General features: G+C 50.1%; 2 protein-coding genes and 3 pseudogenes across 2 annotated transcripts; 3 read left to right on the forward strand and 2 right to left on the reverse strand.

Moving 5' to 3' along the window:
* Window positions 1-292: 292 nt before the first annotated feature.
* LOC149343989 (uncharacterized) lies at window positions 293-3367 on the reverse strand (annotated as a pseudogene).
* A 728-nt stretch (window positions 3368-4095) lies between these two features.
* LOC149343990 (uncharacterized) lies at window positions 4096-6726 on the forward strand (annotated as a pseudogene).
* A 633-nt stretch (window positions 6727-7359) lies between these two features.
* LOC149343991 (uncharacterized) lies at window positions 7360-15669 on the reverse strand. Its single transcript, XM_089546119.1, has 7 exons — window positions 15243-15669; window positions 14454-14553; window positions 14157-14320; window positions 13701-14028; window positions 13306-13636; window positions 12273-12287; window positions 7360-7710 (listed from the first exon to the last, which is right to left on the reverse strand). Exons 1-7 carry the CDS (start codon window positions 15472-15474, stop codon window positions 7360-7362), a joined length of 1521 nt encoding a protein of 506 aa, XP_089402245.1. The 5' UTR covers window positions 15475-15669.
* On the forward strand, window positions 8882-12151 carry LOC149343992 (uncharacterized). The gene is made up of 2 exons (XM_089546120.1): window positions 8882-9190; window positions 9269-12151. Exons 1-2 carry the CDS (start codon window positions 8909-8911, stop codon window positions 9704-9706), a joined length of 720 nt encoding a protein of 239 aa, XP_089402246.1. The 5' UTR covers window positions 8882-8908; the 3' UTR covers window positions 9707-12151.
* A 336-nt stretch (window positions 15670-16005) lies between the features above and the next one.
* LOC149343993 (uncharacterized) lies at window positions 16006-17191 on the forward strand (annotated as a pseudogene).
* The last annotated feature ends 2452 nt before the right edge of the window (window positions 17192-19643 follow it).

Here is a 19643-nt window from a genome sequence, read left to right on the forward strand (position 1 = left end):
TGTGTCCATCGACGTCATCTGAAAGAAAAGAAATTACAATTTTATTTCGTTCTATTCTACAGAGACGACCCATGCTAAATTTTCGTTAACAATGCCTCGTAGTCTGAAGGATTTGCATTAGAAGTACGGAATAATGCTCACATATTATTTTCTTTAACAGGTTGCAATAATTTCCTTAATGTAGTGTGTTCGAAGTACTCAGTAAAATTTACCAGAACCCCTGACTCGCCTTAACTTGAGATACCGCTACACGACAGACCTCACTCGTGGTCTTGAAATATTTTGTGCCAGCCTTGACCATTTATCTCAGTAAATCCGATGAATCTGTTCCAAACAAATATAAATAATATGCGCTCGTAAATGCACACTGCATAAACACAACAAATTCAAAGCAAAAAGTTATCAAGGTATTCTTCTTCTTTTACTAAAAAATGCAGACAACAGATTTACGGCCTAAAAGATGGTAGTGTTATCAACAGGCCTCATCCATTTAGGCAGTGGTTCATCACATGGCTAAACTGCAGTGGCTAAGGTCTGTTGTTTGGCAAAGTAAGGCAGTGCAGTTGTGAAAAAGAAGTTGTCCAAGGTCACCTTAACATTTGCCCACTCCTCCTTATTAAAACGAATCCGCTCGACTGCTATCCAGTTCTCAGAGTAAGCAACAAAATCAGCCCACAGACACCCTGTCAGGGCCACTTGTCCTAGCACCTGATAGTAATATTCATCCTCCCTTTTGAGACGTGGGACTTCATTCTCTAATGTAAGAAAGAAGCTCTTGGTAGCCACAACACTAGCATCACTGTCTTTCAGAGAATAGGGACACTTTATCTCTAAGACACCGTAGCTCATTTCTTCCGGGTCAAACACAAGCCTGTCGTGACTGGCACCCAACCATGGCGTGCTCGGGTCAATGATGAGGCCACAGTGCTGCAGCTGTACATTGTGTCCCATACTTTTCATAACCATTGCATACCGTTCTGATGCAACTGAATCGTTTTTCATGCCATACTGAATTGCACGCACTCATGAAAGAACATTTGGTTGAAAAAGATTTTGTAAACCCTTGTCGGTCCATTCTTTTCGCTTCACTGCTTTAACAAATGAAGAAGCTGTCAGTCGGTGTTTCCGGGCAGAGTGCCATTCCTTGCTGAGCGACTGTTGCCTTGTGTTGGCCTCCATTTGCCGTGCTTCAGCAGATAACTAGAGCTCCTGAGATAAAAGAAACATTTGAAGCATTTTTTGCACGACTCAGCTGTCAAACCATCCTGTTCACATTGTTAGCACCTACTGCACCCTCTGGAAACTTCAACAGGTCTTGTAATTTCTTCTGGCTTTGCACTGCTACAAAGTGACAACTGTAGCCAACACTTCATCTAATGAATGTATCAAAGATCATCAGCCTAACTATGCTCACTGCAGGACAAAAGCCTCTCCTATATCTCCAGTAAACCCTGCTGTCTTGGCTTGAAGGAATTCAGCACCTGCCAAAGCATTTCTTACACTAAACTCCTGGATTTTAGGTCAACGTGCAATATACTGAGTGTTTTTACATCCAAGCATCACCACTTTGTCACAACTATAGTTCAAGAACATGACTGCATAACACAAATGCTGCCGTAAAGCACTTTTGGAGCCACCTGAACTATTGCTCGGCATTCCTGACAACAGACTTTTATTCATCATCTTCTCATTACGCACAATACTAATGCCGACACATGTATATAGCCGTGCACTAGGTATGTTACCATTACGCTAGCTGTTACCTTTCCTGTTTCTCAAGTACCTTTTGAGAGGGAGATGCGTCTTTCTGGACAGCGTATCCTCCTAGCTCTTACCCTTCTTTTAGTAAATTACCTCTGGCTTCATTTTTTCAGCAGTTGCATGGTCATGTCACAGATGTTCCTCACGAAGTCACATTCCCATTTCGCAGCTGATTTTCTTTCACCCCTGAAGGATATGCTTTAGAACTTTGCTGCCTTACTGGACGGCTATTACCGGGCATGCACACTGACATAAGGTGTACTATGGGCAGCAATGAGAACTTTTGAATTTTAAGTGATGGTTACCCTAAGCCTCACAAAATATTGGAAGAATTAAAAATCAAAATTAGCCATTCATAAACTTACTGTCTGTATATGGTGCTCTGCAGGAGTGAACGCATCACACAATGTGTCCTCAGAAGCACCAGCAAAAAGTAGTAGTTTGGGGACAGGACAAATGGCACCTCCTCCTGGAGTTATTGTGTTGTATACCGATGTTTTGAACCCATGGCACTTCTTGGCTTGCTGGTATGTCATCGGTGAGCCATGTGGTGCTGGACCCATCTTGTTCTCTTTCAAAGGTGTCTTCACTTCGAGGAGAACAGCTGCAAAAGGGCTGTTGGAGAGACTTCCCAGCTTGCTTCCCAGGCCTTGTATTGCTGCCACCTGCTCAGCTTCCTCTTTAATCTTTCGACGTGCATCAAAGATACGCCTCACGTGGTCTCCGCCAGTCTACGTCTAAAACACTGGCTGGTTTAATGCCCTGTTGTCTTGGGCGTCTCCATTGTTGTGGAAGTTCAGTGCAAGCAAAGTTTTGGTGGAGCCTCTGTGAACCCCTGCTCTTTTAAAAGAATCAGAAGACGTAAAGCTCCCAATATATGGCTGCAAGCTCCACTGCTTCCTGCAGGACGTTCGCAAGCAGTGTCAGCAGGCACTTCACCTCCGCTTTGAAATGTAAGGAAAACATTGTAGGCCTGACCAGATTTTTTCTGGCTCCGGAAGCAAGTGCACCATACGTAGGTGAGGCCAAGGCTGCATGGATAACAAAAAGGCATTGCCTTAAAAGTGTACCCAAAATTAATATTAAAGTGACTGTAGGTTTTGCTCTGTGCATAGGATTACTAACTACATCAAAAAACAAGAGGAATCGCCAGCTAAATCTTTGGCAACATTGAGAAAACACCTTAACTAGCTTTTTGGAAGCATTTTTCTGATATATATTTAGCAGTGACTTATTCTGCGATTGGCCAACTACACACAGCATGGGCCACTCAGTTCAAGGGGCTTGTTTCAACTTCAACGAAATCTCCGAAAGCTTCGCGAGCATATCAAAATAATGACGTCAAGATCCTGCATCACTATGATAACGTTTGCACTGCATCGGCACCTGAAGAATATCAAATATATCATGCTGAAAGTTATCTGGGCATATATCTAAGTGATAAGAGCTTCAGCGGTCTATCAGCTATTTTACGCTACAGTCATGCCTGCGGAAATGTTTATACTTACCCAGAATCGCAGCCATTGGTCCTGAGGGATGAGGGCAAGCAGTATCCCTCGACTGCAAAGCAGTACGATTTCTTTTCTTGCCGGGCCGACGGCAGTTTTGTTGTCACAGAACGATTTCAGCGTTTCTTCAGAAATTAAAGGCACCACATTCAGGTCCTTCGTCCACGCAGGATGGTCGCAATTTGGGAACCGACGAAGCTGGTCCATTGTGAACCGCACAGTGCCGATTACCTTTACTGTGCACGCAGGAGCGCGGGAACTTTGCGCGCCGGAGCGTGGGAACTTTGCACGCATGCGCAAAGCGTCTTTTTAAAGAGTACACAGCCATTCCAAGGCAAACATTTTGTGTAGTCTAATGTGGGCTATGACCACATTCTGACTACCGTTTTTTTTATGCGATGAGACTTATTGTGCTCCTGTCGCTATTTTGAAGCTATAGCTGACAGGTTTCGCTCGTGCCTAAGCATTTATTGGCGTAAATGCCATGCACGCGTAGCAGACGACGAGCCGACGACGCGCACCAGACAACGCACGATCTAGCATCTAGCAGACGACGCACGATCTAGCAGACGACGCGAGAGCTGGACCGTGCCAGAAGTAACCCCACCGAAAACACACTTAGTTGCTCGAGTCACTATCACATACCCCTGACAGCATACAAATTCACGCGCTGCCTTGTTCATATGGTAACTTTTGCGACCTCTGTATGCTGTAAGAAAGCGTAAGAAGCGCAGTCTGCAAGCTCTCCCTGCATCACCTCGACCGAGCAAAGATGGTGGCATGTGCATTGTTGCCAGACTCCTAAGCAGTTTCGCATATCGTCTATAGGAGGTATGCACATGACGTCAGACGCAAGGGGCACTAGCGTCGATCGCAACCGCCGCCATGTTTGCGGTCTCCTCCAGTGCGGTGTCGCAGTGCTGCTCGCTGTGAGACGCGGAGACGCGACGATTGTGCCCTCGTCCCACGCTTGCAACCTGATCGCCGTGAGCGGAGCTCTGTAGTTTGCACAAAATGCGCTTAAGTGCCTACGCACGCGAGCTGTGCGATGCAGAAAAAACTCGCTACGTGCAAAAGGTGCGCCTTTCTGACGGGGTCGATCCACTCGATCTTCGAGGTGAGGAACTTTGCCGCGATGTTGACCTCTACCCGCGCGTCGACTTCAGGGATATCAAAGACTACCTTGTTCACACTACAAGCTTTGTAACAAGAGAACAGCTGAAGGCTTACAAAGCAATGGAGGCTCATAATTTACTGACCAGCGGCTGGGTCCAACAGCCGTGCCTGAAAGTGCTATCCGACGGCCGCGTCGTCATCGTTTGCCAGGTAAGCAAACTGCCTTGCCCAGACCTGCTTGTATTATGCATGCAAAATGCTTGTGGTGCGCGAAAGAAACGTAAACTGGGGTTGACAGTAGCTTGGAAATGCGCGTTTTTCTCTGTGCAGCTTACGCGCGGCGAAGGCGAGAGCAAAAATAAAAAAGTTTTTGAGGCAGTGTCGTTGGTACATGCCCTAATTATTTAATTTCACAAAATTCGCTAATGCAGCGCATGTAGAGCACAACTGTTATTAACTTAGATTTAGCTCTAATTAGTGTGTTTCAGATGTTCCGAGTCCAAGTGGGTCATTTGAGTGGCCTCGAGCGCGGCCTGAGGCAGTCACACTAAATTTTGCTGATATGCCCCATTTTAACCCTCTTGACTGTCTTCGCATGCAGCGTTTCGCTTTTGGCTTGTTTTTTCATTGGGGCCAGTACAATTGCTTTTTACAATTTACATGATTTAATGATAGAAATGCCAGAAGTGGTTAAAGAGTTTGTATGTCATTTCTGGTTCCCTCTGCTAGGCTACCTAAGCATGTAATTCATTAACACAGCAGAGGAAACACTAAACAGGCTGCACTGGCATGGCCATTTTAGTCTGTTTTGTAAACTACTGTTTTTAAGAGGTATTTGTAGAAATTTTTATTCACGAATTTTTGTTGTTCACCACCTACTTTGCACTTCTAAAGTCTCACGCCACCTGAAATTCTGCCAGTGTAAAGAACTATGCAGTTTGTTTGTTTTTCGTAATTTAGCACCTTTCCATTAATACAGGTTCGGCATTCTCAGTCAGTCAATCACAAGCCACTGACGCCTTGGCTTGTCATTAAGGAGGACGGCGAAGTGCAAGCTGCGCATTGTACTTGCAAGGCGGGCCTTGGGGAAGCGTGCTCGCACATTGCAGCAGTGCTTTTCTACATAGATGCAGTTGTGAAGAGGAGAGGTGGACAAGTGTGTACAGACAAAGTGAACACATAGTTGCCCCCAACAGTGCGATCCGTGGAGCCGAAAAAAGTTTCCAGTGTGAATTTCTCCTCGTCAACGATGAAAAAAAGGCTGATGGACGGGGAACAGCCCCTTCGCAAGAAGAAGCAAGAAAGGGCTGTTACAGAGGCGACAGATGAAGAGTGGGGGACATTTCTGACAGCTTGTCACAACAGCGGAAGCCGGCCAGCACTTCTGTCTTTGCAACCAGATTTTGCAGATCACTTTGTTCCCGTGGCAATGAAGTTCCCCAGTGCCATTCTCACCAATTTGCAGGATGAAGATGTTCCAGGCACATGGAACGAGATACAAGAGAAATGTCTTGCCCTTGCTGGAGGCCTGTCTATTGAGCATGAGGTACAGTAGCTGAAATTAGCATGTTTCTTGCTGTTACTGTAGCTTGTTTTCTGCAGCTGCCTACAAGTACCAATTAGAAAAAAATATAACAGCCTTAAGATGGCACACAAGGGAACGAGACAAACATTGGCACTAGTGTGTGTGTTGTTCCCTTTCGTTCCAGCTTAGGGTCGTTGCATCCTTTCCGTCGACATGTACCAACCAACTCGTATGAGCTAACTGCTCAGATTTTGCCTTTAAGTGGCCTTGACATTGTGACTGGTTTTTGCTAGCTTCAGACGTCATTGACCAACATATCCTCACCGTCTTGTTTCAGGTTGCTGACTTGATAGAAAAGGAGACTAGAGAGCAGGCAAGGAGCACCAAGTGGTTCGCCTTCAGAGCTGGACGCATCATAGCTTCAAATGCTAAGGCTGTATGCAGGACTTCGACAACAAACCCGTCGCAGTCCCTGCTAAAGAGGTTATGCTATCCAGAAGATGCACAGTTCTCAAGCCCACAAACTGCGTGGGGAAAGGAGCACGAACAGAAAGCCACACAAGCCTATACAGCTGCATCTAAGAATGTTCATGTTAATTTTCAGTGCAGTCAATCAGGTCTGCATATATGTCAAGACAACCCATTTCTGGCTGCAACCCCTGATGGTATGGTCAGCTGCAATTCTTGTGGCCAGGGAGTGCTGGAGGTGAAATGCCCATACAGCTGTAGAGAAGAGTCGGTCAGAAGTTATGCATTGTCTGACTCATCCTGTCTTGCCATTGTAGACGACAAAGTGGTGCTGAGGACAGATCATAGTTATTTTTACCAGGTGCAAATGCAGATTCAAGTCTGTAAAGTGAAGTACTGCGATTTTGTTGTTTGGACGCAAAAGGACTATGTTGTTCTTCGAATCTATGAAGACACACAGTTCTGTAGGAGAATGCTCCAACGTTGCGCACTTTATTTTAAGCTTGTCATTTTGCCAGAATTATGCTATCGCTATTGGACCGAGAAACTGCACACAGGGCTGCAAGACGCTAGTGATGAAGACTCAGCGCCAGCAGAAGAGGTGTACTGTGTATGTGGTGGTCCCAAGTCAGGCAGAATGATCATGTGTGACAGCAAGACATGCAAACATGTCTGGTTCCATTATGCGTGTGTTAATTTGAACAGAGCACCAAAAGGAAAAACATGGTACTGCCCTGAGTGCACAGAGAAAAGTAAGAAGGCGTAATTTGTTCGTACTGGCCGAGACACTTTCCCCTTCACGCATAAGTGAGATGCACATAGAGAGCTTGGCGTGAAGGAAACAAACAGTTTGGCATTCACTGTGTGAAACAGCGATGCAATCTGTATCTGCAGGAAAAGTAGTAAAGCAAATTGAGAACACCTTTATTTACACCAATTCTCTAAGCATACTTGCAGCACTTAAGAAAACTGTGCGTGATTTCACCCAAATGGGACCGTTGAGTTGTTCATATTGCACAGTGCTGAACAAATGAAAACAATCTTGTCGAGTATTGTTGGTTCATTTTCTTCACCAACGACCATTTCCACAGGAAGGGTGTGCTTCAGGATCTTGTACTTATTACGTACAAGTCCAATCACTCTCTCGATATGGATTCTCACATTTGCTATCTTTCGAGTCTTTTCCACATCAAGAGCAGAGAGTTGCTGCTTACCTCTAGTGAAGGCAGGCATGGCCAACTTAGCACAGTGCATGCCAACACTGTCGGCAATTGTGGATCCCCGGTCTGCGAGAACTACATCCCCAGGCAAGAGGTTGTTTAAAATGCCACACTTTTCAGCAATAGAGAAAAGGTGCCACTGGTGCCTCTTCACGCCACGACGCACCTCTCACGTCACCTGGATTCTGACCGCTAGGGGGCCGGTGAGTGCGAACGCGCTACGCATCGGCTCCGTACAAACACGGCGATTTCTTCGAAGTACGAGCCCCGCAGTGCCCACCTCTTCACTACACCGTTCATAAAGGTGAGCACTACGATCAGCTCTACTTTGGTGGCCGACGGTCTCTCCTACGTGGGCCCACGGGCCGCAAACCACCCCTAACCGACCAGCTGCCGCACTAGGCCTCGCGCCACCGTGCGTTCACCTACCACCTCACCCACAGCGAGAGCATGGAGGTCCAGGTGCTCGGGGAGACCATCAACCCCAAGGACTACAATCCCAGGGACTGGACTCATATCCTGAACCTACCCACCCGCCAAAAAGATGCGCCGAAGATCCAGGACAAGGCGAACGCCAGCGCCGGCTCACGACCGACACATTCCATACACCAAGCGTCCCAGCTGCGAGCGGCGCGTCTCGCGGCGCAAAGGTCGCAACGCCAGCCACCGTTACCTGCGGGCGATTACAAGATTGTCTTCCGCTCGAACGGAGGCCTTTCTTTAACCGACCTTCAACCGCGCCAGCTTCGCCTCGCCCTGATAGCTGCGGCCAAGGACATCCAAGATCCAGACGCCACCCAGTTGCGCATTCACCCCATAAACAACACATGCACCATGAGCACCCCTCACCAAGCTGACGCGCTTCGCCTGGTCGCCATTCAACAGCTCAAAATTCGACACCAACCCTACGCTGTCAGTGCCTACATCGCCCCCCCCCGGATGGTGCAGTAAGGGGAGTTATTACCAACGCCTACTGGGAGGAAACCCCGACACAGGTTCTAGAAGACCTCATCGTGGGCAACCCTACGGCCCCCATCATTGATGCACGCCGCATGGGACAGACCCGTTCAATCTTCATTACTTTCCGGGGGGGCCCGGTGCCCAGAACCATCTCCTACGGAGGCGGCCTCCACAACTGCACCCCCTACAGAGGACACCTCGACGCATGTACAAACTGCCGTCAACCTGGACACCGTTCGGACGTGTGCACCCTTCAGCGCACACACAACTGTCAAAGGTGTGGCGTCCCCCACCCACGAGAGGACACTCCGACATGCACCCCAGCCTGCATACTATATGGAGGCGCCCACATGACCGGCACTAGAGGATGCAAAGGCAGGGGACGCCGCTCTCCACCCGCCTCACTGCAACAGCACATCTCCCGCACACCGGACCGAGACGCGGACCGCACCGACGTGCGTCGGTCCAGCAAGTCGCGTTCATCATCTCGCCGCCGCCAAGACCAACAGGCTCGTCAACTTTCCTGGGCGGACAGAGTGGCCGGCAGAGTCAACAATGCCAGCAAGCCCCCGGCCCCTCCGCCCACACAGGTGGATCCCCGTGACCGGGAGCTCCAGGCCCTGCGAGACGAGGTGAATCGTCTTACCTTTCTTATCCAGACCCCCACCTCCGTCCTTCCACAGCTTACACCAACCGTCCCTCCCGCCCAGCACACTCCACTACCTCAAACAACAACAGAAAACGTGGAAGAGTCCGTCTCCCAATCCCCACCCTCACCCCCACCCAAGAAAAAACGAACAACAGAGCCCACACCCGTTACCCAGACCGACCTGACATCCCTCGAGGCCCGCCTGGATGCTAAACTCGCTCAGATGGACGCGCGTCTAGAGGCAAAATTCAATCACCTCATCGACCACCTCTCCCAGCGGTTCGAGCAACAAATTGAAGCGGCATTTACGCGCATGGTGCACACCCTAGAGATGAGCCTTGCACAGTACGACGCCCGCCTCCAAACAATAGAGCAGGCCCTTCCCTCGCTACACCTCAATCCGCCGCATCAATCCAGCCCACCTACCCCACAGAACTCCCCAACCAACCCACTTGCCCTCACCCCACCAAAGCTCCAGTATGGCGGGGCTCCCTCCTAATTCCTTATCAATTCTTCAGTGGAACTGCCGCCGCTTCCGGGGCAAGCGCGCACCCCTCCAACTCCTCCTCCCCACACTTCCCACGCCCCACATCCTTCTCCTTCAGGACACACATAGCCCTGCCACACTTCCTAGCTACACATCTGTTCACTCGGACGCCACGAATACACCCAGGGCGTCCACACTCATACATCGCTCCATTACACACCAAACCCATTACATCACCTCCGAGACGCCCTGCGTAATTACAGAAATCATACAAGATACACACTCACTACCATCGATGTTTGTCGCCAATATATACCACCCACCATCTCACCCGATGGCTTCATTGGAAACGCTACTGCGAGATCTCCACCGTCTTGCAGGCAAGCATCCATTGATTATCGGAGGAGACTTCAACAGTCAGCATACTAACTGGGGCTACCGCACCACCACTGGACGAGGCCGGCGTCTCTGGTCCTTGGTACAAGAGCTCCGCCTAACAATACACAACAACTTTAACACCCCCACGAGGATTGGTAACAGTGTCAGCGCGGACACCAGCCCGGATTTGACACTGAGCCGCAACCTTGTTGGTATTACGTGGGCCACAACGCGTCATACATTAGGAAGCGATCATTACATCCTCTCCGTTACAGTACCGTACAAGCAAAGACAGGCCCGTCACCTAACACACAAAATCACCAACTGGGATGCTGTACGCTCCGCACGGGCGGCCCTCCCTGACGCTTCCATTATAGACATCGACCAGTGGGTGGCATCACTCATGAACGATGTCTCCACACACACGCGAACCCTTGTCACAACAACAGATACGCCCACCCTCGACACTCGCCTGGCCCACCTTTGGGAGGCCCACCATAGCATCCTAGAGCGCTGGAAGGGGCAAAAGCTCAATCGGACCCTTAAAAAGCGGCTGGCCGCGCTGCAAACACAAATTACTGAGCACGCTGAGGAGCTCTGCCGATCAAACTGGGGTCAGATTTGCGACAGTTTGGCTGGCAATCTGTCCTCCAAACGTAGCTGGCAACTCCTCCGTCACCTAATTGACCCCACGCAATCCAAAACAGCCACACAACACCACGTCACACGCCTTATACACAAGACCGGCCTTTCTCCTGACGCACTCATTAATATACTTAGAAACACACATACAACTCCCGGTACCTCAAACCCCCTGCCCCCCTATACAGGCGCCCCGAATGCCAACCTCGACGCAGATATCACGGAGACAGAAGTCAGAGCGGCCCTCCTGACTCTCCGTTCTAACTCCACCCCAGGAGTTGACCGGATCTCTAATGCCATGCTCCGCAATTTGGACGATCAATCGATCGCCCAGCTCACGGAGTACTTCAACAAATGCTGGCAGGAGGGCACTCTTCCCCAATCATGGCGTCATGCCAAAATCATATTCATACCAAAGCCCCACAAACCACTTACACCCTCAAATCTCCGTCCCATTTCACTAACCTCATGCCTAGGCAAGCTTTTCGAACACGTCGCACTCGCTCGACTCACCCAACACATGGCGGAGCAAGACCTCTACCCGCACAGCATGGTGGGCTTCCGTCCCCATCTGTCAGCACAGGACGCCATGCTCCAACTCACGCAGGACATTTTCGACCCCCTCATTCCGGGTCACACAAAAGCTGTCTTAGCCTTGGATCTCTCCAAGGCCTTTGATCGCCTGGACCATCAAGCGATCATGGCGGCTCTCTCCCCCTTGAACATAGGTGAACGTATGTACACCTATATTCAAACATTCCTTACTAACCGCACGGCCGAAATTCACTTCGGTCCCCACATCTCCCCCCCATACACCCTTAGTGGGGTCGGAACCCCCCAGGGGTCCGTCCTCTCCCCTTTCCTCTTCAATGTCACTCTCATTCCCCTTGCCCACAAGCTACAAACCATCCCTCACCTTCGGCATACACTCTATGCCGATGATATCACGCTATGGACCACCCATGGCAGTGATGGAGACATAGAGAACACCCTACAGTCCGCGGCTATCCTCACCCAAACGCATGCGCGGAGTATCGGACTCTCCTGCTCACCGGAGAAGTCGGAGCTCCTCATAATCCGCCCCACAACACGAAACTGTCCCACAGCCCCCATCACCGTGACACTGGAAAACCGGCCCATCCCGGAGGTAAACACTCTCCGGGTACTTGGCCTCCACATCCAGAACAACGGGAAAAACACACTCACCATACGGAAACTCAAGCAGACAACTGTGTCGATATCACACCTAATCCGCCGCGTTTCTGCACACCACCGGGGCATGAAGGAGCATGACCTATGTCGTCTCATTCATGCCTTCGTCCTCAGCCGCTTTATCTTCACGCTCCCCTACCTGAAACTCCAGGCTAGGGAAATCTCCACCCTGGATGCCATGATTCGAACAGCATTTAAGACAGCATTACACCTACCCCAAAATACCTCAACCGAAAAACTCTTTCAACTAGGCCTGCACAATACGATAGGGGAGCTTATTGAGGCCCACCGACAGACACAATACATACGTCTCGCGAGAACCACCACCGGGAGACACATCCTACACACCCTCGGTATACGCCTACCAGTTACCGATCCCACACAGCTCCAGGTACCCCGCCTCATTCACCGCGATTTATTTATTAAACCTACCCCCAAAAACATGCATCCCACCTACCACGAACCCCGCCGCAGAGCTCGTGCACGGGCACTCCACAAATACTATGGCACGGAACCGTATGCCGTTTGGGTGGATGCCGCATGCACGGGCGAGGACGCGGTTGTCGCCATCACGAACCCCTCCCTCCAACCCATTGCCACACTTCACATAACCCCTACTGCCACTTCGGAGGAGGCCGAAGAGGCCGCCATTGCCCTGGCCATCACCCGCACGGAGGCGCGATATATACTGTCAGATTCCAAAACTGCCATACTAAATTTTGCTCGCGGGAGAGTTCACGTCCCTGCATTTCGCATACTGGACTCCCTCGCCGCGCACCCGCCCCGCCATGTGGAGCTGATATGGGTGCCTGCCCACTCCGGGAATCCCGGAAACGAGACCGCCAACGCTTTAGCCCGAGCTTCTCTCAACCGGGCACCGGCGGCCTCCGACCTAGGGTTCTCGCGGGAGCGCATGCACTCATTCAGTGAAATGACGCAGGCCTACAAAGCCGAGCGTCGGCTCTACCCCCCACCTCATCCTTCCCTCGACAATTACCATCAGACACTTTGGAGGCGGCTCCAAACACGCACTTTGCCCTCCCCTTATATACGCTCGCGATATCACCCAGTCCACACGAACCCTTCCTATACCCTCTGCCACCACCCCAAAGCCACCCTCGACCATATTCTTTTCCTCTGTCCGGCGGATCCTCCCCCGCGGGGCCTGGAGCACCTTACCTCATGGGAGGCTTGGGAGACCCTACTGCGCTCCGAGGACCCGGCCAAGCAAGCCATCGCCACCGGCCGGGCTGCCAGCGTCATGAGCCTCCGGGACATGAACGTTTGAGTGCAGTGGGGCCGTGCGGGGGCCCAAGGACCGACGTGTCCAAAACTCCCTTGTTATAAAAAAAGTTTTCATCATCATCATCAGCAATAACCTTATCACTAGTCCTCCCACACCATCCTCGAGATATAAATGTGACAACGCCTTGTGGTGCAATACCAATCAAGTACTTTACAGTATTATGGCTTTTGTAGTGTGACCATGTGTGTGATCGTGGCAACATGGATGAAGGCCGCTCGATGAATATTTCAAAACAGTCCAGGACAACTGCCACTTCCACACCAAATGACTTTCGAAATGTCATGGGCATGGTTGCCCGGAGCGTGTCGCGGTCAGGCCACTGCACAGCTCGGGAAAGCCGGACAAAAGCCACGTCCAGCCACTTGTTTATAATCCTTGATGCAGTGGATTGTGACACATGAAACCTGCAAATAAAAATGAAGGATATCAGCAAATTGCATCACAAGAAAGTAAAATACAAGGTTATACCGGTAGGCCAAATCTTGAAGAGGAGTGTTGAGCCGGAGGCGGATCAAAAAAATGAGCATTTCTTGGAAGGCTGTTAAAGAATTCCGGCTTGTATGCATTGCACCTTCCTTCAGGATGTTGAAGAGGACAAGCAAGAGTGCAAAGTTTGGCAGTCCAGTGTAGAAGTGCACCATATCCTCCCTTGTTTTCAGGACGTCTTGTGATAACATGTGCATTCCAAGCTTCTCTTTTGTGTCTGCAAGCTCCGAGAGGAGGTGCCTGTTCTCTTCCTCGAGCTGTTCTATGTGAGCCATCGTTAGCTCGGTGACCTGACTGAAATCAGCCTTCCCTGAAAGGATGCAGATAATAAGCGTGATCATAGTATTAAGAATTGCTTTCAAACAATACATTTCTCACCACTAATTGAACCTACATTAGTGGTGATTCAGAGTTTCTGTACAGCACCTTGAGACGTACCTCTACTCTCACAAACTTCCATGGGAACCTGCGGCTGAATCGGTTCTTCTTCCTCGGCAGAGGAAAGTGTGTCCTCTGAAACCACAGTGTCGGCTGTTGTGTTTGGGCTCACTTCTTTCAGGGGACTGGGCCGATGTTCTGACCGTCGTTGCTTTCTCTTGTACCTGGAAATGTTTTATATTCAGTTAAACAGGAACCACCACATAAACAAGCTCCTGTTTGGGCTGAAGGCATAAAGAACTTCAATACAGGGAAACTTGTAGGGTAACTAGCACCTGCAGAAATACAGACACCTACCGGGATGCCAAACCTTCAGAGTCCACACGTTTGCCATGCCCTAAATGAAGAGATGGTGCCCAGTCTGGGTCTGCCTCAGCCATCACATATGCTGGTCGGCCTGCAGAAAATAAACTCAATCTTTCAAAAACTGCATGTGTTAGACTATTTCCTGCACGCTGGGAGTTTACTTGCAGAAACTACAGCAAGGTAGAGAGCTCCAGCCTTATTCTACACCACTAGGGCTTCTTTTACCGAGTTCTGCACTCTTTCGAGCTGTACACTGCAGTGTTTATTTCCCCGCCGCGGAGATCGCGAAGGCCACCGGTAGAGATGCTTAATCGCCGGTCTACATCGGCTCGTTCAGAAGGACGTAGTCCAATCTTCTCACCGAACTTCGGCTCACGTTTACGACAGAAAAAATTAATCGGAAAGCGTTTTCTCTTCTACCTTGCATATTTGTGTACAAGTCCGCGCAGCGTTTTACTTTTAAGGTACAATTTATCAGCCTCTGCTACCTTCGATAACAAGCTCACTTCTCTCTCTCTTTTTTAACAAAGTACAAAATAGAGCGATCATTCAAGAGCAGAGGACACGAGTGCCATGTCGAGGTCGTCGCGTGAGCTTCCCTTCCACTTTTTTAACCTGAACGCGCGAGCGTCGACTGCCCGGCGCTGCGGCATCGTAAGTTTTTAGTAGACTCACTGACCACAACCACCTACGTGACGATGCTGCTCTAAGTTGCGCTGAGCGTCGTTACAAGTACACTGAAATCGTAAATAACGCTCATCGAGACGTCTGAACGCTTACCTGAGATGAAGTGCTTGCCGCATACTCTGTAGTGGTTTGCTGAGTGGTTCAAGTCCTTACGGTTGATCCGGCAAAACCACTCGGCCCTCCTGCGAGCGGTCGTCTCTTCGGTCTTCTTGCACTGGCTTTTGACGACCTTCGGTATGCAAAAGAAGTCGACCTGTGCTACATTTTGGTCGCCGGGCTTCTTTTTTGTGCGATGGTTGCAACCAAACACCACGCAGTTCACCATTCTCGCGCGCGCAACACGCCGGCACCGCAGGAACGCGAAAACGTGCAACGCCCGTTTTTGCAGTCCAGAGACTCACTCACACGGCAGCTCCGTGAACACGTTGCTCAGATTTTTGACGGATGCTTGCACGGATAGAGGAGGCGCTGCACGGATGAACGTGGAGTTAAACCGCCGACTCCGAAAACACGACTAGCCTAGCCGTACTACGCGAGCCGAGAGACCGCAATCATGGTGGACAAGCCGGAACGACGCTGGCGCCCTCTCGGGGGATCAGGCCCAGTGCATACCTCCTATTGCCTACTGAAGTATCATGTGATCGCATTGTGCGCGATTGGTATGTAGTGTCACGTGATGCTGTGACGTGTGTGAATGGCAACGCCGAGAGGGGGAGCGTTGAACTTGTTAAGAAGTCAGCGAGCAGATCGCTCGTGCGTGTCTCTTAATCTGTACGGCCCAGCATGCCGAATAAACATGTTGCTTAGTCGCTCTGCCTCTGCTTCGCTCACCGCGGCTACAACATAATTGGCGACGAGGATGGGATCCCGCTGGACTACGTGAAACGCATCGCGGCGTTCGTGATCCTGCTGGAGTGCGTGAAACTCATCGCGGCGATCGTGGAGGCACCGGCGTTCGTGGAGAGCGTTCGGGCGAGGCACAGGGATGGCAACGCTTGGAAGTTTCGACCAGTTCGTCGAGGATGGAGACGAGGATTTTGGGTCCTGCGTGGAAAGGTTCGAGCACTTCCTGAAAGCCTCCCAGGTGAGCGACGACCTCAAGGTCTCGATGTTTATTACGGCAATTGGCAGAGCGACAATAGGCAAGAGGGCTTACAAGACGCTGAATACTTTTCTAGAGCCTAAAAAGCCAGAGGACAAGACTTATGCGGAACTCGTAGAAGTGCTGAGAAGTCATTTCGAACCGAAGCCCATGGTCATCGCAGTGCGATTCAATTTTAATCGGCGGTGCAAGCATCAGGGATAGTCCATAGCAGCATATGCAGTGGAGTTGAGGCGATTGGCAGCTTCATGTGAATTCGGGGAATTCCTCGTTGAGGCTTTGCGAGACCGCTTTGTAGTGGGCCTCTGCGACAGCGCAAAGCAAGCAGAGTTCCTGAAGAGACGCAAGTTGACTTTTTCGGATGCCTGCGACGTTGCGAAAAGCATCGAGCTAGCACGGAAGGAAAGTCGCGAATTTCAACCGACAGGGACGCAAGGTACAGTCGACGCCGTACGTCATAAGCCTGGCGATTGGAAACGCCAGCAGCAGCGTTCATCCGGTGCAGGACTAGCAAGGGACAGTGTCTGAATCGCCGGACTGTTTCCGGTGTGGCTCAGCGCACGAAGCATCGAACTGCAAATTTCGCAAGTATCATTGTCGTGTATGCAAGCGTTACGGACACTTGGCGAAAATGTGCAAGTTCAAGTCTAGAGATGCGGCTAATTCGGTAGCTGTGGAGGACGCGGATTGTGACGAAGTGTTGTTGTACAGTCGAGCGCGATTTGAAGGTTATCGTGCTAGCGTCGACCGGGAACATGAACAGCGCCATGGCCCAGAATTCGCTGCCGAGGCGAGGGAGGTATCCGGCCAGCTTCCCTCTCTTTTTGCTGTTCCTTCAGCAGCCGTCACTCCCTGCTGGGCTATCAGTTTCTTTTTTGGTTCTGCGAACAGGCAGTGATCGTAGTGCGCACGGCGTATTCTTCGGTATTATCTGGTGAACAAAGGCTATATGAAGAGGCGATGCTGCGTTGATATATTTTTTTCCAACTTCAAAGTCGTTAAAATCAAGAAGTGCCAAGCACTGGCTTTACCATATCTTCCCCACCAATTTTGTTATCGCCTGTGAAGATACGAGGTAACCAAGTCCACACCTTATCGCAACAAATTGAAAGCTTAGAATAGAGAGGAAGGGCGGTGGTTCGTCGCGGGGGTGATGGTTGTTGCATGGAACAGCGAACGAGGGAGAGAAGAGTGCGAAATCATGATTTTTCCTGTTCCAAAACTGGCCACCAGGTGCCTGGAGTGCTAGGCTGGTCGACGCTCGCGCGATAACATTCAAATCGCGCTCGACTGTACGTCTGGCAAGCTGAGGACATACGGTGGGTCGCCGCGAACAGTCACAGGGAAGTTGACGGTTCCAGTCGAACATAATGGTCAGTGCAAGCACCTTCCGCTCATTGTTGTTAAAACCCACAACAATAGCGACATTGCGTTGCTAGGGCGTGACTGGCTGGAGGCTCTTAAGCTAGACTGGTCAAGTGTGTATGGAGTGTGTTTAGACAAAGTTGCGGCGCTACTTGAGAAGTACGCAAAGGTGTTCGAGCCCACTCTGGGGCTGATCAAAGGTAGTCCAGTCAGGCTGGTTTTGAACGAGGGGAGCAATCCCGTATTTTGCAAGGCGCGACAGGTGCCATTTTCTTTGAGGGAAACCGTGTCACTTGAATTGCAGTGTCTTGTGAACAGGGGAGTGTTAGTCCCTGTACAGAAAAGCGACTGAGCGACGCCCCTAGTTGTTGTGCCTAAAGCGAACAACAAAGTCAGAGTGTGTGGGGACTTCAAGGTTACATTGAATTCGTGCCTGCGAACTGACCATTATCCGCTTCCCGTGATGGAAGATTTGTTTGCAAAGTTGTCAGGATGCAAGTATTTCACAGTGCTTGATTTGTCGACAGCGTATCAACAGCTGGAACTGCATCCGGAGGCACAATCAGTGGTGGTTGTCAATACACACCTGGGGCTTTTCAAGTACACGCGCTTGCCCTATGGCATAACAAGTGCACCTGCTATTTTCCTGTCTGTCATGGATGATGTGTTAAAAGGGCTTGAGCGGGTAAGCTGCTACTTGGGTGATGTACATATCGCAGGTTCAACATTTGACGAATGTTTTCATCCAGTGGAAAGGGTGTTGGCACGTTTTCTAGAGAGAGGCATACGATTGCAAAAGGAAAAGTGCAAATTCTTTCTGACGTCTGTCTCTTACCTAGGCCACATTCTGTACGACAAGGGCGTTCGGCCATCAGATGAAAAGGTGAAAGCGATAAAAGAGGCACCAAGTCCAAAGGATGCGGAACAGTTGCGAGCTTACCTGGGCTTGATTAACTTCTACGGGAAGTCTGTACCGAACATGGCAGCTAAGCTTAAGCCTCTGTACAATGCTCTAAAAAAAAGAAAAGGCATTTCAGTGGTCACAGGAAGCTGAGCAAGCATTTCAAGACAGTAAGAGCTGGTTGACACAAAACAATGTGCTGACATACTACGACCAGAAAAAGCCTATAGGACTAGTGTGCGACGCTTCGGCTTACGGCGTAGGAGCCATTCTTTTTCATAAGATTGGAAGCAACGAAAGGCCAATTGCCTATGCTTCCAGAACGTTAAGTAAAGCACAGCAGGGGTATGCTCACATCGAAAAAAAGCCTTGGCTGTTGTTTTTGGGCTGAAAAAGTTCCACAAATATCTGTTCGGGTATCGCTTTGAGATTTACTCCGACCATCAGCCATTGGTAGGCTTGCTCGCTCATGGTAAGCCCGTACCAGTGATGACAGCAGCCCGCATGCAACGCTTGGATTTACTGCTTGCAGCGTACGATTATCGTTGGGTTTACCGCAAAGGTCGAGTGGTTGGAAATGCTGACGGTTTTTCACGGTTACCACTTGAAAATTGCAATGATGTCTCGATTTATGCACATTTCTTTTCAGTTGTTGATGAAGTGCCGTTGTCTGCTGTTGTAATTCAGAAGTGCACTCGAACTGACAGAGTATTGTCGAAAGTGCTGTGCTATACGATGAGTGGTTGGCCGCCGCATGTCACAGATGATGACCTAATGCCTTATTTCATTCGGTGACATGAGCTATCTGTAGATCAGCAGTGTGTTACATGGGGAAATCGAGTGATTATACCTCGTGGGTTGCGCAAACAGGTGTTGCATCTTTTGCACGAAGGGCACCCCGGGATGACGCGCATGAAAATGCTCGCCCGTAGCTTTGTGTGGTGGCCTCAGCTCACGGAGGACATTGAGCAGATTTTGAAAAGCTGTGACACGTGTCAGTTAACAAAAAATGCTCCGCCACGTATTCCACTGCTAACTTGGGGTTGGCCAACTCGCCGATGGCAAAGAATCCATCTGGACTTCGCTTTTACAGATAACCAATGGCTCCTAGTCCTAGTGGATGTGC

The sequence above is a fragment of the Amblyomma mixtum genome, chromosome 5 (genome assembly GCF_055824585.1).
Source record: "Amblyomma mixtum isolate Tamu chromosome 5, ASM5582458v1, whole genome shotgun sequence".
In the NCBI taxonomy this organism is placed as follows: domain Eukaryota; kingdom Metazoa; phylum Arthropoda; class Arachnida; order Ixodida; family Ixodidae; genus Amblyomma; species Amblyomma mixtum.

Excerpts from the sequence above, each read along its gene's own strand:
- LOC149343992 (XM_089546120.1), top strand. The coding sequence starts at position 8,909 with ATGACCGGCACTAGAGGATGCAAAGGCAGGGGACGCCGCTCTCCACCC. Across the intron at positions 9,191-9,268 it reads TCCAGGCCCTGCGAGACGAG|CACACTCCACTACCTCAAAC; the intron begins GTGAATCGTCTT and ends CCTCCCGCCCAG.
- LOC149343991 (XM_089546119.1), bottom strand. The coding sequence starts at position 15,474 with ATGGTGAACTGCGTGGTGTTTGGTTGCAACCATCGCACAAAAAAGAAG. Across the intron at positions 14,554-15,242 it reads CGGCAAGCACTTCATCTCAG|GCCGACCAGCATATGTGATG; the intron begins GTAAGCGTTCAG and ends TATTTTCTGCAG. Across the intron at positions 13,637-13,700 it reads CTTCAAGATTTGGCCTACCG|GTTTCATGTGTCACAATCCA; the intron begins GTATAACCTTGT and ends TTTTATTTGCAG.